The following is a 24452-nucleotide window of genomic DNA, read 5'->3' as shown; positions in this document are numbered from 1 at the left end:
TTTATTTTAGTTCATACCCCCAAAAAGAACTGAATTTACAAAAAGTACTAAACACCTGCCTGGTGATTTAAAACAAGGATAAGTGTAACATTTTTGTGGTATATGTTTTATCACAGAAAAAATTATCAGTAGTTTATTTTCAATTAACATGTTTTTCTCTTTTTTTAGTTTTAATTTAAGCAATTTTTTATTTGTCTTAATTATCTCGTTGTTTAAAACATAAGTTTACAAATTTGATTAAATTTTTAATTGATTCAATTAGTTTTTTAATTGATTGAAAAAAATTTTTTAGTTTTTTTTTTAAATATTTTATTTTGATTTCTTATGCAAACAATGTTTATAATTCTTAAATAGTCAATTCGATTTTAGGCATATAATATTCAAGTTTCCTGACAATTTATAAAACACTTTATATGTTCAAATTTGATAATAAAGTGATATTTTTTGTAAATGCTCAACGCATTGTTAAAGGTCAAGCATTCCTTTAAGATTGTGAGTAATCAGTTAATAATTTGATTGTTTTAATCATCAATTTAATTGGTCTTTAATACATTTTCTACCAAACAATCTAATTCAATTGATTAATAAATTAATAAAAATTAGATTTTATTTTTATTAAATATTTAATTTATTTATTTAAATTATTGATATTAATTGTTCTGATTAATTCGTTATTTGGAAAAAAAAAAGTATTTTTTTAATTTTTTTACAAATTTGATAATTGATATCATCATTTTAATGATAGGTGCAAAACTTGCTTGATACAATTATTTTGATAATTGAAACATATTTTTAGTTTTTTCTGTGATATATGAGATTACCGAATCTAATCGTTTTTACCTCCTAAAAATTATGATTATGATATGTTGCCAAGAATTTCGAATACATAAATCTGTGAGTATATTTTCAAATTGACGATTAACACTATTAATGGTGAGAGAATTGTTTCAAGCAAAGTCGTATAAAACTGAGTATCGTGTTAATCAAAGAGTATTGATATTGTTATCACAATGCTGAGCCAAGAGTACTTTTTGCTAAAATATATTTCTGCATCTGAAAGCAAAACGATTTCTGGCACAAAATAATCATTATCCAATTGACTTAACTTTCTGCACCTATTAATTTAAGATACTAAGGAACAAAATTAAACTATTTACAATCGGAGATATAATGGAAATTAGTTTGTAAGTTCAATGAAGCGTTCAAGAACATTTCCTGATGAGTAAATAAATACGTAATGTATTTAGTATCATTATGAGTATTACATACATATGTACATACATATGCTAAACTCTAGAATTTATTAAAATTACCCAACAAAAACTTACTCTGAAAGCTAATAAGAAAATAATAAACATAATTTAAATTTGTTAAATCTATATGAAAGACTCAAAACAAACCGAATTTTGGATTATGCCAGTCTTGTAGTAAATGAGCGATATGTACTTATAAGTAGGGCTTTAAAGATGTATATTGTTTAACGCACAAAATAAATTTTTCGATACAGAATACGAAATTGGGTCTCGTGATCTTTACTACGCTGACGTACTTATAATACCACTGCTCATTTATTTTTTTGCACATCAAATAATAATAGGTATTATACGTTTGTGCCGATGTTTGTAACCAATCGGCTAAGAATCACTTTCTGAGTCGATTTAGATATGTCCATCCGTCTGTCCATGTAAACTTTGTGTGCACTCTACAGGTCTCAATTTCCAAGATAATCTGAAGAAATTTGGCAAATACTCCTATTTTGACCCAAGAACGAAGTCTATTGAAAATGGGTAAAATCGTTATTTTTTATTAAAAAAAAATAATCAAAATTTGTAACATAATCACTGGTGTAGGATGTCATATGGTCGGCCATGCCCGACTATAAATTCTTACTTGTTTTGACTTTGCAAATAAAATGCAAAAATTCAAAATTATAGAAAGACATTATTAGAGTACTTAAAAGTAATGCCAACGGTATATAGAAGTCATTGGCATTTTTAATATTGGTCTAATCATAAAATCAACTGATAAATGAACTTTAATATTTCAAATAACAGATGCATTAACACCATATTTTGCACTTCAGGTTTTCTACATTATTACCATTTAGAAAAACTACTTGAAGGACAGACTTTATGTTGCATATTGTGACAATTATTTTGATCTTTAAAAAAAAGGTTAAACAAAAATACGAAATATACATACACATACGTACTATCTATATTTTTTTAACTTTTTTATTTTTTTTCACTTATTTTCTGTAAATATGCTAAATAATCAGCAGCATCATGTTAAAAGAAAAAGAACTGACAACAAATATATCAAGTCATTTATCTTTGTTTCAACTTTTATCTTGTTGACCATCATTTTGAATAGTAGTCATTGACTTGTTCCTCTCGTTTATTTGCTTCACTTGCAACAAATATACGGAACATGTTATACTATCGATTTTTGTCTTTACAAGTTGCAACCATTGAAATGTCATTAATTTTCCAACTGTCATTTGAAGTATTATACATTCCACCTTTTTTTGCTGTTATTTTCTCATCACTCTTCTGGGCCAGCCAATAGTCATTCAATGTGCAATTATGAAATGTTTATGATGCCCCATCCATGGTGTTGATTACTTTATTATTATTTATTATTGGGGATCATTACTCTTATCATGGTCAATATTATTATTGTTATTGTTTAATTGTTATTATTTCTTTTTATTTCAAATTTTTTTCTGTCTACTTGTTTATTTTTCCATAAATAATAATTTATTAAAGAAAATTAATTACATTGGCACGCAATTATCACAAATAGGAGTATTATTAAATAATAATAAGGGTACTCATTTTAACGAGTTTGCACAAGGTTTTATAAGACTGATTTTAAAATTATATTTTCTTAGAACATTCCAATTTACAAATTTTGCACTCCGTTTACACAAGAGTTCTCATACATACATATTATTGTACAATACAATATGGTAATATTTTTAGGAAATCTAACTAAAGTATTAAATAAACCATCAACAACTATGTGTGTTAAGCATTTATGAATATGGGGTAATACTAAGTAGTAGCACATAGTAGAAAATCAATTTACTTTTATTATTAATGCACATAATTATTTAAGTTTTTAGTATTTTTTGTGGCTAAACTAGATCACCTCATAAATCTTTAAACATCACAATGAAGTTATGAATGTCTGTCTCAATGTATCAAAATAAAAAATATACAACAAATATCCAAAAAAAAAATACCACCAAACAGAAATCAATTTCAACCCCCACCTCAAAATAATAAGAAAATATAAATAATTTAGTAAATACCGCTAATATTAGCAAACAAAATACATGCATATACTAGATACAATATTTATATTAATTTGTATTTCTACTACATGACTATTTTGAATATTTGTGTTTGTGGGTATGAATGTGTATTGAAATGAGCCGACAAAGCAGAGCAGAGAATAATAGTAGTAGAAGTGGTAGACAACGTTAACTGAAAAGTTTATGACGCATGCGCAACTTGCATACAAAATTATTTTGTATGTACTCGTATACAAGAAACAACCAGAAACTTGGCATTTTTTCGTTGTTGTAGTTTTTTTTTATTTTTCGTTAAATACATTAAACTCTAATACAAACAGTTGAAGAAAAAATAAATTGTTTTTTTTTAATTACAAAAACAAAAGAAAAGAAACAAAAAATTTAAAGAAACAAGAACTATAAATACTGCTATTACTACTACTCCACAACTAACTTCTACTTAACATCAACTACGATGACTGACTTAACAAAACGTCAACCAGCTTTAAAAACATTAACTCTAAAATATCTATAGATACTGCCAGTATGGCAGAGGTTCTCAAATACATATGCTGCAAAGTTTTAAGAAATTATTGTTACGAAATGGGCCAAGTTCTTACGAATTTTGAAGAGTGTTTTCATTTTTAAAACAAAACGTTTAGTCCTTTTTTAACATAACTAATACTCAATATTTGATGAAAAACTATGAAAAATATGGTCAGGAATTATGGACAAATCCTCAAATTATTTGTTAGATCAATATCGCTCATTTACAATAAGACTGACATTATTCTAAATTGTCGTTTCGAGAAAAATAACTTAAATGGATTATTGATATTGTCATCCCGTTTGTAATACATACATAGAAAAGTATATGGGAAATTTCGTGTCAAGTGACTCAACTCAAAAAATCGATTTTGTTGAAATTTGCACTAAGGTTAGTACTATTGGATAGTATGCCAGACACAAATTCAGCTCTATCGGTCAAGAACTGTCGGACTTAGAGGGGATCAAAGTTGGACATTTTGGTCATACAGGATTTTATTCAAATGAGTGTAACTTCTTATCTATTGGTCCTAGTAAAATTGTCAAAAGGAGTTGAGATAGCTATTTTTTTATTGTTTTGTGAAAATTTCATCCAAATCGGAAGACATCGATTTTAAATTATATTCTGCGTTCTTATTATCGGATAAATCGGCTTAGAATCATTTTCTGAGTCGATTTAGCTATGTTCGTCCTAAAGAATTTTGAAGATAATTCAATGAAGTTTGGTACATGATATTCTATTGTCCTAGGGACGAAGCCTATTGAAAATGGTTATGATCGGTCTATTATTTCATTTAGCCCCATACAATTGAACCCGCCGAATAGGACTTTTAAGTCATAATTATGTATAATATAAACGTATCTCGAAAAAACTGCAAAACCAAATTCTATACTAGCTTTGATGACCCTCATGAATTTTATAATTATAGGGTCTCATTTGACCTTATCCCCTATACAAAGCCCCTTCAAAATATGATTTAAATGTCCACAATTTTATTCAACAATGAATGGCTTAAGTATATTTGAGGCGAGGTACTGTTCCCTTTAAATGCTTTCTTATTAAAACTAAATCACATTTTATAACTGGTGTAGGGTTATGTGGTCGGCCTCGCCCGACTATAATTTCTTACTTGTTAAATACGATATAGCCATGTCCGTCCATCTGTATGTTGGAAACACGATAGGGACCACAAGGCAGGAGCTATACATTTAAAATTTTATATAAATATTCCCTATTGATAAGCTTTGCCTGCTATTGAAAATTAACAATATCGATCCATGATTTCCCCTAGTCCCTATACAAGTGGCCCCATGAAATACAGTTTAAATGGTCAAAAATTAGTTGATTATACAGAAAATCGTTTTTTGCAATCAATAATTATATTGTAATATATGGTGGACATCGGACCATAATTGAGCCTAACTCCCATATAAGATCCCCTTCAGAAAATCTCTTTAAAGCTTAATAATACAAGTAGAGTGACGAAATTCCACATAAACAGGTTTTATAGAAGAAAAATCACACTAATAAATATTATGATGTCGGTCCATAATTAACCCTGTCCTCCATATAAGGTCTCCTTTAGAAAATAACTTTAACGCTCATAACGTGTAGAGATGAAATTCGGCAGACTCTCGGAGTAAATTAGCGATATTGTTCCTATTGCATGGTCAATTATGGACCATAAAGAGAATCTTAAATGGAAAGCTTTATTGTTTTCAATAAAACAATCATATAATTTTCTTCAACAAAAATAATCAAAATTAATCCTTGAAAATAATCAAATTAATTATTTGATTAATTTTGATTATTTGCAATTAATCCTGATTATTTTTAGATTAATTTTAATCGTAATCAATTAATAATCAGACATTTTATACCAGAGAATTAAATAATCATTACGATTATTTTTGAAAAATAATTTAATTGATAACACTGTAAGTATGTCAAAAAGACACAGAAAAACGCCGAGACACCTAAACTTAATTTTGGGTCGTAGAATCTAGTGGCATAATCCGTTTTGAAAAGTTGGGTCAAAATCTGGAGATATTGCATTTTAAAGTATGAAATTTTATGTGGTAATTTTTTCTTTTTTTAAATTTTGAAAAAATTTTTCACGCATAGACATACGAACTAATGAAAAACTAAATATATTTCCATAATAATTCAAATGGACTCTAGTTTCATGTATTTATTTACTTTTCTATGCGTGAGAGTTTTGTTTTTTAAATTTAAATAATCAAAAAACTTTAAAATGCAATATCTCCCGATTTTGACCCAACTTTTCCAAACGGAGTATGTCACTAGATTCTACGACCGAAAATTAAGTTCACGTGCATCGGAGTTATTTTGTGTCTTTTTGAAGGTTGAAATTTCACGTACAGTGTTATTAATCGTAATCGAAATTTTACAGCTATGTTTTTAAGACAGTAATGATATTTAATGTCATTTTCAGTAGGGGACCTTATATGAGTTTAGTATCAGTAATAGACCGTATTTCGAAGAACTTGGTAGAGAAATTTTAATTTGTATAAAACTTTCATAGCAATGGCGTCATTTTTAAGCCAGTAATGATCGTTGAAGTCACTTTCTGAAGGGAGTCTTATAAGGAGGAAGGATCAATTATAAACCACGTCTCAAAAAATTTGGTGGGGATAATTTAGTTCTTACAAAATTTTGGTTATTTCGATTTTCATCCCATTCAGCAATTGTAAATGATATTTTAAGCTGTTTTCTAAAGGAAGCTTTATATAAGGTAATTATAGGACGATCCTCATAAAATTTAGAGGAAAGCTTCTGGTTCCTATAAACTAAAAACTTTTGTCGATTTTAAAGCTTATATAGTCCTAGCTATTCATGAGAGATTATAATAAAAGTTAAAAAGATAAAATTTTAAGACAATGATATAGTTAATTTTTCATTTATTTGCGAACCCCTGCTCTACAATACAAATAAAACATACATACAAATGTATGTATGTAAGTGTTTAAAGTTTTGATTTTTGAGTAAAGCTGACAAAAGTTGGTTTTAACCATAATCTCACATTGAGTTTATCAAAAGTCTTTTTAAGTTTATTTCTTACTTTCCTGAGTTCATTTTCATTTTGGAGTGTTCGTTAGTTTTTCTTCGATTTCTTTTGTTTTTCTACCACGACTACTACATTAACTAAACTTTAAATTTGAGGGTAATTTTCATTGCGTTTTTTTTTTCTTCTCAACTTTTTTTTATAGTTTCATTACTATTACTATTTTCTTTTGATTATTTTTCTGCAGTAGCTAAGATTGTTTTTACAGCAACAGCAATAACAACATTGAGCATGTTGTACAGCACTAAAAGGTAACGAAGAAAAAAAATAAAATAAATAAAAAAGCACACAAAAATAATCACAATTCAACGCGAGCGACATTTTTTACAGCTCATGCACGCGTGCGCACATTCGCAGCGGTATAAAAAGCGAATGTAAGACCGCCAACCACACACAGTCGGTACAAGTATTTCGTTGTCGCAAGTAATTTTCAGGCGATCTTTAATACTTTTTTTAGTTAAAATAAATATATAAAAAAATACACGAATAATATTTTATTTGGATTATAACAAAAAAATATAAACATTTTTATTAAAAAAATCACACAAAATGAAGAAGTTTATGGTTGTATTTGTTGCACTTTTTGGAGCCGGTATGTATTGAAATATAAAAAATAAAACACTATATGGAGAAAAAAAACTAAAGTTAAACCACACACAAGTGTCAAGAATAAAGTGTTTGCTGAAATAAAGGATTTAAAAACTTTTAAGAAAATTTTATAAAAAAAATGGACAAAATGACCTTAAAGGTTTTAACTACCTAAATTTCTTTAAAAAGTGTTGAAAACAAAAAACTGTGATTATTTAAAAATAAAATTTATAAAATGTTTTTGCTCACAGGATTCTAAAAATAATTAAAAAACAAAAATTTTTTGTGAAGTTTTGAAAACCTTTAATGACTTTTTCTAAGAATTTCAAAGTCTAAAAAAAAACTAATTTCAATTTTCTAGAAATTAGTAATAAACTTTGGTGGTTTTATTGCAAAGGAATTTATTAACTTTGTGAAATAAAAAACGAAACAAAATGTGCTAAAATTATGTTATTTTAATAACTCAAAAAAAGGATTTGCTTAAGAGTTTAAAACAGATTTATGAGTTTAAAACTGCTTAATTTTACCTGAAAAATATGTGTTTAAAATCATAAAGAAAAGTGAAATTAATTACACATAAATGGATTAAAAATAAACTCAAAATTTTAGACAATAAATTATAATTTTAAAATTAATAAATTTGTTAAAGTAACTGAAAATAAACTAACTCGAGTGCAAATTTACTTTTTTAGGTTGCCACATTATTAAATCCTTTTAAAGCATAATTTTGTGAAAATATTTTTCATAAATTCAAAGTAAATTTCCATCAACATCATATTCCATCAACATGCAATATTAAAGCATAATATATTAAAAAAATACTTAACTTATTTTGCTTTGATTATATATAGGATTTAATTTTGGTCTGTGAAAAATGTATTACAGAATTACATTCAATTATCAACTATGGCAAGCCCAAACTACTCACATCCAACTAGTTTGAACTTTCAAATGTCATTCACATTATTCCACTCAAATCAGACATGCATGAATAATAAGTAATATTTTCAACAACTTATAACTTTTAAATATATTTTCAATGCACAATATTAGAAAAAAAATTATTTTGAAAGTAGTATATTTTAACCTAAAAATGTTCTACTTTAAAAACTTGATTTTAATCAATTTTATTCCATTCCACCGCTCTCTCACTCTCTCTATCTCTGTTTAAAATTGCAACAACTAACTGTACATTTGTGACAACTTTCAATTAAATTTGTATTGAATTTTTTTAATAAATAATTATTAAATTCTAGTTTGACATACATTTACGTTTAAATATTCTGATTTTTTTTTCAATTAATCCAAACCAACTTGTTTTAACAGTTAAAGATATATACTTATTTATATATTTATCTTAAAATCGCAACAGTTATTTAAAGGAATTATTTTTTTTGCAATTACTATTTATGTAATTAGTTGTAAAGATATTAACTATTTTAATCTCATAGAAACCTTTTCTAATACTTAACAAAATATAGTTACTAAAAAAATAACTTTTTAAAATTATTTGAAAAGTTTTTTTTTTTTTTATAAAATCTACTATGAAGTTTCTATCAGTTTCCTTTAATTTATTAAAATATTTCCCTACAATTTCAAAATGAATAAAAATTAAGTTGTTTAAAGGTTTTGTGAGGATAAATCAAAGTGCAGAGCTTGCTCACTTATTTTGTTTCTAAACATTAAACATATAATTATTGTAGTTTATAAACATTAATAAAATCTCTTAGCAACATGTTTCTAAGTAAAATCACTTAAAAGAAATATTGATTTACCTACAATTCCAGATAAAAATTAAAAAAAAATCCATTAAATTGATTTTAAATTCAATTTATTTTATAAACTTTTCGACATAAACATGCTTTTAAGACATGTAATGTAAACATGTTGCTAGCAACATTTAAGATTCTGATAAAAATTGTTCAAAAAATAAAATTTTTTGAAGTTTAAAACAAACAAAAAATTTGTTTATATTATTTTAAATTTTGAAATAATTATATAAAAAATGTTGCCAGCAACAATGTTTCCCAGCAGTTTTATATACAAAATTTAAATGGGTGTGAAAATTAAACTGAAAACTAAACTATGTTCACAGTTTTAAGCACTTTAAGTATTTTAAATAAAAATTTACTTTATCAACATTGAATTCTTAGCAACATGTTGAGAAACAAAAATCTTGGCGCAAATTACACCCTAACACGCTCATATAAACAATTTCAAGCTTTTCTAAAGCTTTCAAATATGCAATGTATGATACCATTAAAGCGGCTTAAACCTGCTTACTAAATTTAATTTTGTTTACTTGTCTCTAAAAATAATTTTTTTCAAGTTTTTTTCTTAAAAAAAATTTTGTTACTTCATCAAAGAAAAACTTAAAAAAGCTAGATATAAACCAAATGAGTGAATGAGATATAAAGAAAGTAAAACAAACACAAACTAGTGCATTTTTGCTTGCGCTGAAAAAAAAAGTTAAAAGCATAACTAATGTTATAAGTAATTTTATGTTACACGCCTTAAAATAAAAGTTTATCTTAAAAAGTTGATATTTTGCAATGAATATTTTTAATACAATTTCATGCTTGGCGTTTTTTTTTCTTGTAAAAAACAATCCCAAAAAAAATGTTTTGCTAAAAGATAATAAGTGAAACTCAGTAGTTTGAAAATTTAGCAACGTATTCATAAAGTTATAAAAGGTTTATTAAATACTTTTCCTTAAAAAATGCCTATATTAAACCTTCAATAAGTTTATTAGCAGTTTATGAATATGGAGTGTTAGTTTTTTTTTAGGTAGTATGTAAAATGATATTTAGTAAAAGTTTGTTAGTTTTGTTGAATTTTTAAGTAATTTTGTTGCTGTAAAAGAGCTGTTGCTCTTTTCTTTTTTTGTTATTACAAGCATACTGTAATATGTTGCTTATTGCCTTTTCAAATTAATAAAATATGGTAATATTACTTATATATAACTAAACTAAATGTTATCTAATATCTGCAAGTAATGCAAGATTATTTTATGTTATTTTTATTGGAAAGAAATAAACAGTTTTTCTTTCAGTGTCTTTTAAAAAAATTTTAATGATATTAACTATCCATTAGCAATTTGTTATGGTTTTATTTGTTTTAATTCCGATTGATTTGCATTAAGAACTTCAATATTCACCTACTTTAAGCGTGGGTTGTTTGACAAGTTTTTTTATTTTTGTCACACTTTAGTAGGTGCTATTGTATGTCAGTTTTGTGGTGTAAAGAACTTTATAGATATTTTGTGTTATTTATGTCTAAATCGTGACAGTAAATTGGCTGTCAGGGTCATATTGAAAATGGAAATATTGCTGCTGTCAAAGTCAAATATTGAAATCATTCGAAACCTTAGAAATGTAACACTATAAACAAATTAAAAATTTATTAAAAATTATTCTTAATAAGATAAGAAGATATACTCAAAGAGTAGGTACATTAAAGTATCTCGAGAAATAACCTTTTTAAGAATTTCATGTAACCACTCAATCAATTCGTATTAAAGTACTGAACACGAGAAAAATAAAAAAATATTTTTTTTTTTGGAATGATCCTCAGCGATTGAAAATCCTGACCTCAGTATAATTTTTGAAAAATAAACTATTTTAGATTTTTTCGAAATGAGTCTCAAAAATTCCTTAATTATCTGCTGATTATGGGAAAAAAAATTTAAAATTTTTTTAGAATATTTTTGGTCCACAAAATGATTTTTAGTGGGTTGGAGAGACATATTGTTTTCGCTTGTTATGGAAATGGTTATCAAAATTGTCGTAATTTTTAGCTCATAAAGAAAAATATTTAAAAAATAGTTTGGCATTTGGTTTAGTCCATTTCAGAATTTTTTCAAATTTATTGAAATTTATATGCCCTTAAAAATACAATAAAAGTCGTTTTGGGGATCAGATATACATTACCAACAATTTTAATTATTTTTCCCGCAACAAGCTCAAAATTATGGAATTTTTGACACTCAAATTGAAAAGATTGCAGAATTTTTTTTTTGAATATATTGCACTGAGATCAAGATTTTCAATCACACGTAGGGAACTGTGGATCTTTTCAAAAAAAAAATGTTTTTTATTTTTCTCGTATTCTCATAAAAGTGGTCCACGGGACACCCTAAGGTACAATAATTGTAAAAACACTCAAAGACACTCTGTGGTCAAGATTTTCAATCACACGTAGAGAATTGAAAACCTTTTCAAACAAAAAATGTTTTTTATTTTTCTCGTAAAAGTGGTCCACGGGACTCAATATGGCATATTAATTATAATAACTCTCTAACCCCCACTTTCTCAATGTTTATTTTAACCGTCAGAATATCTACCGGTTATACGATAACCGGAGAATGAGATTGTGGCCCCAAGTTTTTTTTTTAATTTTCTTAAAATTCTTAATTCTATCATTGTGGAAATTAATAAAAATTATTGTTTAAATATTTGAAAATATTTCTAATATTTGTTTAATTATTTTGCGAATAATGTTTATTTAATACATATCATTTTTGCATAAAATTTACACTCACATTACAATTAACATAAATAACAAATTCTAATCAATATGAAATAAAAAATACAAAATTTTTTTCAAATTTTAATAATAAAATTTACATATATACAGATATATGGATGTATGTATTTATGAATAGAAAAAAATTTACATAAAAATATATTTCAAATTAAAAATAAAATATGTAACATTTGAAATGCATGATTATAATCTAAAGGTCATTGAAAATGTTATGGTCAATGTTGCCATAAAATAAAATATTTGAAAAAAATACAATTAAATTAAAAATTAACACATGAAGTCTAATTAAGACTCAATAACGTTTTGCTGTAATTAAAATTGTATATTAAAACTGAAAAACTAGAAAAGATTAAAAAAAAAACGAATAATCAAGTGTTACTTAAACGAGGCAAAAAAAAATATTGAATATTTTTCTCGAGTATATTTTTTATATTTAATTAAAACTTTAATTATTATAAAATAAAATTTAATAAACAAATAAATAAAAAAAATTATTAAACATACATATGTTTAAAGTCCAATGACTCTTGACATTATAAATACGTATAAAAATTTATGTTTAACATTTATCTACTCATACACAAAAGAAAAAATGCAAAAACGTAAAAAAAAAGATATTAATTTAAAATGAAAGTATTGTAATGCATATTAAATTAATTTTCAATTAAATGAACAATTTCCACTTATGAATGAATGAATGTTTATTTGTATTTACATGATTGTCTGTGAATGTGTAAAACAATACCAATAACAACATACATATAGAAAATTTCAGCACTTATGTTATGGTATAACACTATGTTTTAAACCCATTATACATATGTATATAATGGGTGATTTTAGCAATGGAACTAAAACACTAAAACTAATCATGTAATGTTTGATCAAAATGTTTCTTGATTACCAAAGTACAATAATTAAAAAGTTTTAACTTTAGTTCTTTCACAGATTACAGAAATTAACCTTAAATTTGTTTACTGGGTAGTTAGTTGCAAAATAAAAGTGGCAACATACTTAAATACATTTACATACATGTATACTATACTTACTGTTCAAGCATGTTATATTTGTATGATATTAAATCAAGCATAACAAATGTTATAAACAATATTAATTTAACTCAATTAATTGCATGTAAATTATAAATATACAATAAAACGAATAATAATAAATACCTTATAATTTGTTTTAATAAAGTAAAAACTATTATTGTGTATACATTCATTAAACAAATATGTAAATAAATAAATAGCAATACATAAACACATACAAATATACATACATATGTGTGTATGTTCAGACAAATGAAATATGTAAAACTTAATATATGGTAATACTAGTTTAAAACAATTAACTTTTATTTATAATTTACGAGCCTTAACACACAAACTGAAATACAAGTAAATAATTTCTAAATAAATATTTAAAATTAATTAAATTTTTATGGAAACTACATACCTTTACATAACTGTTTTTTTTAGCCATATTAACACTTTTCTTTTTTCTTTCGTTTGTTTTAATTACATATACATATGTATGTATTTAAAGCATTATTTGTTACTTTGTGTAAATCTCAGACAATTACTTAAACAAGTGGTCTCTTAGTATTTGTTTAATTTAATATACCAGTACAATTTATAACAATTGTTTAAAACCATACAAACTTGCCGGTTTTGTCTTTAGTTTTTTTATATTTTATTGTTAATTTTTTTATTATTATTGAAAACCAGTTGACATTGAATACGTGCTAATAGTAATTGTTGTATAAAAAAAAACCAAAGACTACTCTGTAACAGTCACATTATTTGCTGTGGCAAGCCTTTGTGGTATGTCATCTTGGCATTTAGCTTTAGGTTGTTTTAATACTGTTAACAATTTCCTGTTTTACCAAAGTTTTTTCTCTTTTTTTTAATTAAAACTGTGTTAATTATAACCTAGTGTTAATAATAGTTGTGGTTTCAGTTTTAGTTTGGTTTTTCTTTTTTTTTTTTTAATTAAAGAAATTTTAATTTAACAAAAAAAAAAAAAAATAACATTAATATTAACAGATTTGTTTAAATCACAGGAAATGCTTTTAAATGAAAATATTTTAAAAACCAATTTTCAAAAGTAGTTTTTGGGAGTTCGAGATTTGAGAAGATTGAACATTAGGATGTTTCGTGAACCACTTTTTTTGTAGGAAGACTAGAAAAAGGGCCTCAGTTACCCACCGGCGATTGAAAATCGTCACCATTTTCAATAGGCTTGGGTCAAAATAAGGGTCATCAAATTATCTTGGAAATTGCGATCTGTAGAGTACGCACAATGTTTACATGGACACACAGACGGACAGACGGACAGACAGACAGACAGACAGACAGACAGACAGACAGGCAGACGGACGGACAGACGAATATAGCGGAAAGTAATTCTGAGCCGATTGGTATACTTTAAGGTGGATGTATGACCAATATTTTTGGGTGTTACAAACATCAGCACAAACGCATAATACCCTCCCCAGTATAGTGGTGTAGGGTATACAATTTTATACCACTGTATTTTTATATTATTTATATAATTTTACATAAATCCAATTGTAATAGTTCTAAAGTTTTATATTTCCTGCTGTAGTTTATAACAATACAATATTAAACTTTTTCTTCTGATATCTGATATTACAATATTAAATTTTTAAACTTTTAATTAGAAATAAAACAATTGTATAATTAATTAATATATATTTCAATAAACAATATATAAATAAACCACATTTATTGATATGTATATGAAAAATATTAATTAATTTTATATTATACAAAAACTTGTGTACACACCTACAAACCATCAATGAGAAATGCATAATTTTTAATAAAAATTAATTATAAATTTTATAAGTTTCCTAAACTATCATGTTCAAAAGTGATAGATACTATAATACTAAATCATTATAAAAAAAAATATTTACAATAATTTTTTTTATATTGTTTTTTCAATTGTTTTATAAACAACAACTATGTATGAAGGTATTTCCCCATTTCGTGGTATTACTGCAAAACTATTGTTATATGCTCTATATCAATATCATTTGCTGAGTGTAGTAAACTTAACTATAAAATATCATTTTTACCTTGCAACTAGCTTGCTTTGCAATAACTTGTATTAAAATCCAATAAAAATTTTGTATTTACTGACATTTTAACGCTTAGTATTTTTGTTGCACTACTACTTATGAGTACGAGAGTGCTATTGTATATTTACTACACTTCATAATATCGTATTTTTATTTTTGTGGTTTTGAGTCTTGAAATTTCTATTAGTGTGTGTTTGTGTGTATGTCTGACAAATGGTATTTAAATATTTGTAAAACTCTTCGAAATGTCACAAATGTATACTTTAGTTTTATGTTGTTTTTTTCAGTATTGTTTGTTATTTTTTTTCCTTAACACTATTATATGTCAAATATTTTTTTTTTTTTTTTTGAATTTTTTCTCGTTTCATGAAAATTGTAAAGAAAAATCACAGCTTTTTGTTATTTTTGTTTAATAATAAACTACATAGTACATACTTATTGGTAAAGTGTTATGTAAAATGCTTTTCCTGGCTTTTTATATGCCAAGAAAATTAAAATTTATGACATTTGCACAATATGAACACCTGAGTAAAACCTTTTAGTTTAGGTTTAATAATATCGCTATAAAAATATTGAATAGGTGGCATGTTAAAATTTTACAATTTTAAATAAACTTTAGTTTACCCCTTTTTTAATTCTTTACTTCAAAAAGCTCTGAAAAAATTCTTTATTTTTAAATTTTAAACAAATAATTCCATAAATGTATGTTAATGCGTTTTTAAGCTGATGTGTGGTTTAGACCAGTTTTAATATTAAAATTTGTAATTTTAATTTACGTTTTATTAAATTATAGAAAAATAATTTATAATTTCAAGTTATTTGATTAGGAGTTGTTTTAATTTAATTTATCTTGAAATTTGATTAAAACACATTGGCAGCAAAAACGTGTTCAAAACAAACAGGACAGCACAACACAAATGTCCAAATCTTTTTTACAAATCTGTAAAAATTATTGGTTTATTTGTCTTCATCTAAATAAACAAGTATCACTTGTTAAGGTGTTGATCAGCGTCTAAATTCTTGTCAATTTCATATTAAAAAAATTTTTTTTGTCATAAACAAAAACTAGTTTATTTAAATGTCATTTAAATGGCTTTTATGGTTAAGAGAAAAACACGCAAATATTTGAAAAAAATATTGGTCAATTTAAATGATGACGTTTTATTTTTTGAGATTTTTTTGGAAATAGTTCTTTTTTTTGGCAATTTTATTAAACTTGTTTTAAATATTTCCGTATAATATGGTTTCTTATTATATTTCTATGAAATTCAGTTTCCTTTGAAGTTTCTTTTATCAACTGAACTAGCAGGGAAATTTATGTTTTGAAATGATGTTTTAGTTGAATTAGCATTTAAATGTATATTTTTGGAATAATAAATGTTTGTATAATTTTATTGATATTTTATTTAAGCAGAAAAAATCGTATTTTAATTAACTAATTAACAATATTATTCAAACATGTTTTAAATTAAAATTCTCAGAAAAATAACAAAATCACTGTTCATAGAAGTACTAAAGGAATTATATGGTTTATTCTAAACTTGAATTTTGTTATTTTATTAGAAACACAATTGATTTGTTTAACTGAAGATCGCAAAATATAAATGTATATAAACAAAAGACTAATTAATTGAGAAGATGTTGTGACTTCAAGAAGATTCAACAATGGATTTTTCTACATAATCCATCATTGTATAAAACTCTATTAAATTTGTAATATAATTGAATAATAATTTACCATATATACCTACATATATTACTTCATATTAGTAAAAACTTTAACAATTTTTACCAAAAAGGGAAACAAAAACTATAAATTAAGTAAAATTATACAATTTGCCACATAAATCATATATAACAAATTTAAACTAAAGAAAAAATTACATATACACATATCTGTTCAGACACTCAAACATACATATAAACACTATAAACAGCATGTATAAATGCTTAATGAATTGCAAATGTAATTGAACTATTTTTATACCCTACACCACCATAGTGGGGAGGGTATTATACGTTTGTGCTAATGTTTGTAACGCACAAAAATATTGGTCCTACACCCACCTTATTGGTCCCTAGCCCCCGAAATGGGCTTTTAAGTTCATAATTATGTTAAATATTGTAGTATCTGTACAAAAATCGGCAAAACTTAGTTCTATATACGTCTTAATTATATTACCGATTTCCGTAATTATCGTACTTTATTTGACCCTAGCCCCCATACAAAGTCCCCTTCAGAAAATTACTTGAATGTCCAAAATTAACTTATAAACAAAAATATCACGATGAAATTCAGCACAAATAAATATTATATAAATGTAAAAATATTCACAAAATTTTCTAGGGCTTGGTCCATATTTGCCTCTAGCCCCCATATAAAGCCTCTTTCAGAAAATTAGTTTTTCATCCATAAATTGTTTAAATGTATCGGAACAAAGTAATATTAAAGATAAATCCATTATTATGAAAAATAAATCACATTTAATATTCATAACTGGTGTAGGTGTATAATATGGTCGGTCACGCCCGACTATACTTTCTTACTTGTTATTTTCATAAATTTAAAAAAAGAGCAACATTTAACATAAAAAAGAAGTGAAAATGTTCAAAACTAAAACAAGTTTAAAAACAAATTTTGTTTTTGCCAATATTTTATAGTCAAGTGTAGTAGTTAGAGAAGACTGGGGCTACAACAAAAATCATTTGATCAACAAAAATAATGGTAATTAATCCAATGATTTGTTTACACTTCCAAAATCAAAATATCTAGATGAGAAGTGAACAAAAAAAACTTAACACCCATTTTAAAAGTAAGCAAAGCAAGAAATTTAAAGTTAATGACATAATATTTAAAAAAGCATATAAAAAGGCATATTAAAGCTTTTAAATAGCTAAATGAGAGCCAAGTGCTTACTATTATTTCTCTCTCCATTTTCTATGCTGCAAACAGCAGTCTTAGCCACAAATAACAATAATTTATCATGCGTCATTAAAAAGAAGAAAGAAAAAAAAAACATGCGTTTACACTACATGCTTGCATTACATACGGCTACATACACTTTGGCTTAAACCCCGACTCAGTCCACCATGGTTCACCGCATGTCTGAATACCACAACAATGTCCATTAAAAAATGTATATGTTACTATTATTTCTCTGTCTCTTTCTTTCTGTCTTTCTTCTTTTCTTGGTGTTGTACATGCATGCATACATATTTTTGAAATAAAGGTGTCGTGATGTTTTTGACCATTTTCTAGGTTAGTAAGCCGTAATGTTAACGAACTGGTTTGTCTGTGTTTTGATTATTTTTGTGGATTTCAGCTTGTGTGTATTGCTTTTTACGCTGCACACCGTCCAAATGTCTTGTTTACATTTATAATTATTATTTATCTCTGTTGGTTTTTTTTTTTCGAGAGAGCTTTCGTTTTCATTAGAATAAATATTAAGCAAATTAAAGAAAAGAAAAAAACTATATTAACAAATAAATAAACCTAAAAAAATATTATGCAATGTCTGCAAAGTAACAAAATTTCATAATATTTACTTCATGCTAATAAAATAACAAGACTGAATGAAATCCAGCCAAGTTTTTGCTACCACACCCATATTGAAATTTCAATCAGCCGTTTATTTCTTTTGCACCTTTTCTTTTTGCCTTAATGTTTTAAATTTTTTATTTATTATATTTTTTTTTAATTTCCCCATTTTCTTTACCGCTTTGCTTGTTGTCAGCCTCTTCTTTAGGTGCAATGTATTGACTGTGGCTTTTAGCTTCTTTTTGTTTTGCTGTCTGGTCAACGACTGTTGGCTGCCTGGCAAAATGGCAACAAATTGTGTATATAAGTTAAATCTGTAGAAATAAACTATTTAAGTTGTGGTGAAGTTTTTTTTTTTAAGGAGTTATACTTAGATGGATAAAATTTTAAATTAAATTTCTGTCGATCATTTCTTGATCATTACAGTGTTTTTAAATAAACTTAAAAATCTACAAGTAGATTTATTTCGAACAATTTGTAAATTGCAAAATGCTCAGGTTCATGATTGATATTCAACATATTTCACAAATATGTTTATAATATGGTAATTTTCACCTAAAAGTCTACTATTTGATCAATCCAAAATCTACACAGTGAATTGTAGAAAACTGTAGAACTAATTTTTGAAGTTGGAACTTTTTATTAAAACACTTTATTCCCTGTAAACCGCAAATTCAGAGTTTTTATACCCTACATAACACTAGTGTGTCCCACCTAAAAGTATATCAATCAGCTTAGAATCATTTTCTGAGTCGATTTAACTATGTCCGTCTATCCGTCCGTCCGTCCATGTAAACCTTGTAATCAAACTAGAGGTTGCAATTTTGAAGACAATTCAATGAAATTTGGTACATGATCTTCCATTGTCTCAGTGATGAAGTATATTGAAAATGGATATGATCGGTCCATTATTTCACCTAGCGCCCATACAACTGATCCCCCTAAAAGGGCTTGTAAACCTTGTAATCAAAATACAGGTCGCAATTTTGAAGATAATTTAACCAAATTTTGCATATGATGGGTAACGTATGTCCAATATTTGACCTAACTCCCATACAACTGAATCTCCCGAATAGGGTTTTAAGTTCATAATTATGTTCAATATATTCGTATCTCGACAAAAAAAAAGCTGCAAAACCAAGTTCTATACAAGCCTTGATGACCCTGATGAATTTTTTGATGATAGGGCCTCATTTAACCCTAGCCTCTATACAAAGCCCCCTTCGAAATATGACTTAAATTTTATTTAACAAAAAATGGTTTCACCCGACTATAACTTCTTACTTGTTAAAATTAAAACTGGTTTCAGAGTCGCTACTTTAAGATTTTTTCTGTATAAGTAAAAATGTCAAAGAAAAGATTGCATATTATATAATATTCATAAACGCACAAAATGTCAAAGTTTTCTTCTACAATTCCAATCATTAAACTTCAACACAAAAATGTTGTCCAATTTTAATATCTTCTTATAAACCATTACTAAAAAACTTGTTTAATTATTTTTCACAAAACTAAGCCTAACATACTTAGATAAACAAAATTAAAATTTTCTTTAATAAGGAAAAATCTTTAAAACAAATTGTTTAAAGTGAAACTTAAATAAGAAAAATCTTAACTGCAACATATTCCTTTTTGTTGCACTAACATAAACACAGTTACTTACTTAGTTGTTTATTTTTTAAACCAGTATTTGCTTAATTTGACCTAAAAAACAAAGCCAAAGATATTATGTAACAACCACATACCACATTATTTAAAGATGAAACTGGTACTACAAAGATGAAACAGAGAAGAAAAAAAATAACTTGCAACATAAAGATTCAACTCCTTTTTTGTTTAAAAACTGCAACAAAGACAGAAAGAAAAAAAACCTGTAAATGAAGCTTGTGATATGTGACACACTTTAAACACTACAGCAAGGTAGAGTGTATAGTATAGTAGTAGCAACAACAACAACACCACATGCAAGCAATGTTTTTTTTTTTTTTTGGGGCATGTTGTATGCCATTCAAATGTACAAGTATTGCGTGCAATTACTACATGTCAATTTGCATGAATTGTTTTTTGTGTTTAAAAAATTGGAAAAAAGTACAGAAATTTTATTTAAAAATTCAAATAACCTTGAGTATATAGAGGCATCTTCTTTTCACTTTTTTTTTCTACTGACTCTGGTTTTGAAAGGATAAAGATGTACTACTACCTGTTATTTCATATGAAATAACATGAAAAATAATGTAATTTTATTTAATTTGTTTCTGTCTTCTTTTTTTCCCTTTTACTTTTTGTCTTTTTCATAAAACTTAATTGTTATTTGATTGTGAGTACAGAATGAAAAATGAAAGGAGTTAAGTTGACCCTGAGTTTTTTTGTTTTTTCTTAACATGACATGATGATGTTGTTATATACATACATATGTATGTGTGTATGTACATTTGCTTGTATTATTACTTTTGCTTTAGTGTTATAACGTTTTCTAATAATTAACAACAATTACCATCACTTTTTCCATTTGTTTAATAAATTGTTCATATATTTGCTGCTTCACGTTTTTGTTGCATGTACACTGTTGTCGAACAATTTATTTGAAGAAAACTCATAACATCATGTTAAAGTTTAGTTTGTTGTGTTAAAAGGTTGATATGAGTACTTTGTCGTGTTTGTAACACTTTCTAGGAAATGTCATATATTTCCTTTATTACATTTGATAGTGTTCCATTTAGTAAGATGTTGGTTTGTTTGTAAGAAAATCTACACAGGATATTATTTTTTTTTTTTTCTTTAGTAACAATGAAGAAGTGGAGAGATCTCTTTGAAAGCGTCTATCATTTCGTGATCGTTGCAGAAAATTAATAATTTTAAAACGATCATCTTATTTAATGTAGTAGTAAAAAAATTTCGATTTAAGAAAATCAAAAGTTTCTCTATAGACCCTAGAAGTGTGTTTAAAAGCCATTGAATTGCATTATTTTATTAAAACCTTTGTTATTTAATTGCTTTTTAACAATTTGCTTACACTTACATATAAGTCCTTTGTATGAAAAATGACTTTTATATGTATATGAGTTCTTATTACATTTTCTAATAAATAGCACATACATTTACACTGACTCTGCTATAAAAGTTTTCAAATAATTAACAGAAGCTGTCATAACAATCCTGACAAAAAATTACAATTTGCCATAAATATGAATAAATATTGACATCTTGGTAGATTTTGTATATATGTAAATATATTTACATAAAGATTATTAAAAAACTTTATAATAGTTAATAAAGAAGAGGCAATTATTAACACCTACAATATGCATTAAATACATGCTTATCTACATACATATATGTATATAAAATACTACCTCTACTACCTCTGAAAGTTTTAAAATCAATTTTAAATTTGCATCACAAGTTTTAAAACTCCAGCAACTAACTATAGAGTTTCATCATTTATTTTTCCGGTAATTGTTATTTAACTAATTCCCATACAAAATAATGCCAATAACTAGTAACTACAATTTACAATTTAAGCCTCATACCTTTAGGCAATTTTTGACATCAATCTACAACTTTTTATTATAATGTGACATTTATTTCGCTAGGTCTACTTAAGTTATTAACATTTAAGTTTACCAAAAAAAAAAAAAAAAAAAAACTAAATAATTTCAAAAATTGTATCATTTCATCAATAGCAGCAATTGACTTTCACTTTTGTTATTTGTTGCTGCTATTTTAGCAGTTGTTGTTTTGTATGTTGTAAGTGGAGCACGTTTAAATAGATTGCAATTGCTGTCGTATTTTCAATTATTGCCACACACACACAGCACATACAACTATTATTCACAACATCAGTTTAGCTACAATGTCATTTACATAATATTGAAATTTACCTTTACAATAAAATCGATGAATGTATATGTGTGAGGATGTTGCTATCGATGTGTGGATTTAATGTTAGATATAAAAGAAAATAAATTGAAATTGTATAAAATGTTTGAGATAAGATTGATAAATTTATTTATTTTATTTAAAACGTTCACTTTTGGGAAATATAAATACATGTTCCGAAGATTTGTTATACCCTGAGGTTTATGAAATATTTAAATTGAAATTTCCATATTGATAATTATGATTTAATCGCTTAAGAATTTTAAATTTTTATAAAATTTTCTAATAAATTAAGTGCTGAAATGAGATGTAAATCAAGGAAAATGTGTAATATTTTTCTTAATTTATGCATAAATTTCTCTCAAATAAGATTAAACTACTTTGAAGAATCGACTAGCAAAAACTCGGTAATGGGTTGTACTTCCATAACCACTTACTTTTCAATGACTACTACTTACCGACTGCATTACTTAGAAGTACTCTAGTAATGACTTTCTTATAATCTGATGTAGAAGTACTTTATTTTCGGCTTTGTCATTTTCATTAAAATAGCTAAGCAGTGGTTCAATGTGTATAACATTTGACTAACAAACTGAAGTCCCTGGTTCGTATTCTAGCTGGCTCTTTTTATTATTAAAAAATAAAACAACTTACTCAACAACAGTTTTGTAAGAGAAATTGCAAGTACTTCTTTAACTCTTTATTTGTAAGCGTGCGTTGAAGTACTTGCGTCCAATGACATCACCGTGTTAAAATAATGACTTAAAATGCTAATGAAGATGTAGTGAAAAGAGGTTTAATTAGCTTTTTAACTCATTACTTTTCAATGTAAGTTTTTTCCTGGGAAGTTTTATAAATATCCAGACCGATATTTCTTAAACGTTGCTCAACTATAGTTGAAAATTTTATTACAAACAGCATAATATCTTTTGTAATTTGATAGTGAAGTTATACCTAATGATTTAGGCAAACAATCAAACTCTTTTAGAAAGGATTTTTTTTGAAAATTGTTTTGAAACATTTTAAAGTGATGGTAAGACTTTTAAAAAAAGATATAGTGACTTTTAAAATACCATAAATTAAACTTATACAGTTGATAAATTATTAGACTGTCAATCAGTTTTATATAGAAAGGTTTTGCTTCCAAAATAAGATTTCCAAAACTGTTATTGCAAACAATAAATTATGATGTCATTTCAAATTTAATTTAGCTGGGAATAATAATTTGTTATTTTTCTTTTATCTTAAAAATTTAAGGCCTTATTCATAAACATTTATCAAAGGTTTATAGAACAAATTTTTTATGAAAATTTCATATATAAACCTTTGATAAAAGTTTATGAATAAGACCCTTAAGGCTTTATTAATAAAAAAATTTAATTTAGAAACGTAAATTAAATGTTGTTTTATAAACCTTTTATAAAATAAAATGTTATTTATGAATAAGAGGGTTAAAATGTTTCTAATTGAAAATTAATTTTAAATCACTTTTACTTTATTTATAAAACATTTCAAATATTTACAGTATTTTTTTTAATTACCCAACTTCATGGCTAGTTAGACGCCTTTAACAGTTTTTCATTATTTTTAAAAATTTTTTTTGAAAATATGCTTAAAATATAACTTTAATATTTTCAACAATTTCATGGTTCACCTAACAATAACAGACAGCTGTGTTGCTATAGCAAATGAAACAATAATTTCTCTAAACTTAATATGTAATTAAATTTTATTTATTTACTTTCAAATAGCTATAATTAAAACGTTTAACAAAGTCATTAAACAATTTTGCAGTTATTAATATTTTAAAGAAAAAAATTTTTTCTAATTAATATTAAATTTGCACTATAAATATATGACTAA

General features: G+C 25.7%; 1 protein-coding gene across 2 annotated transcripts in view; it reads left to right on the top strand.

Annotated features, from left to right (window-relative positions):
• The first annotated feature begins 7270 nt into the window (after nucleotides 1-7270).
• The window catches only part of LOC119606136 (protein obstructor-E), a 35991-nt gene continuing 18809 nt past the window's right edge, over nucleotides 7271-24452 (top strand). For both annotated transcript variants that reach the window (XM_037959532.1, XM_037959531.1), the window contains exon 1: nucleotides 7271-7522. In XM_037959532.1, the coding sequence (XP_037815460.1) occupies nucleotides 7480-7522 (43 nt within the window). In that variant the 5' untranslated portion in view covers nucleotides 7271-7479. The remainder of the gene's footprint in view (nucleotides 7523-24452) is intronic.

Source organism: Lucilia sericata, unplaced genomic scaffold (assembly GCF_015586225.1).
Source record: "Lucilia sericata isolate MDLA Ls3-8-SP2 unplaced genomic scaffold, ASM1558622v1 Contig000554F_arrow, whole genome shotgun sequence".
Classification (NCBI taxonomy): Eukaryota; Metazoa; Arthropoda; class Insecta; order Diptera; family Calliphoridae; genus Lucilia; species Lucilia sericata.
This window is presented reverse-complemented; position numbering and strand designations above follow the sequence as displayed.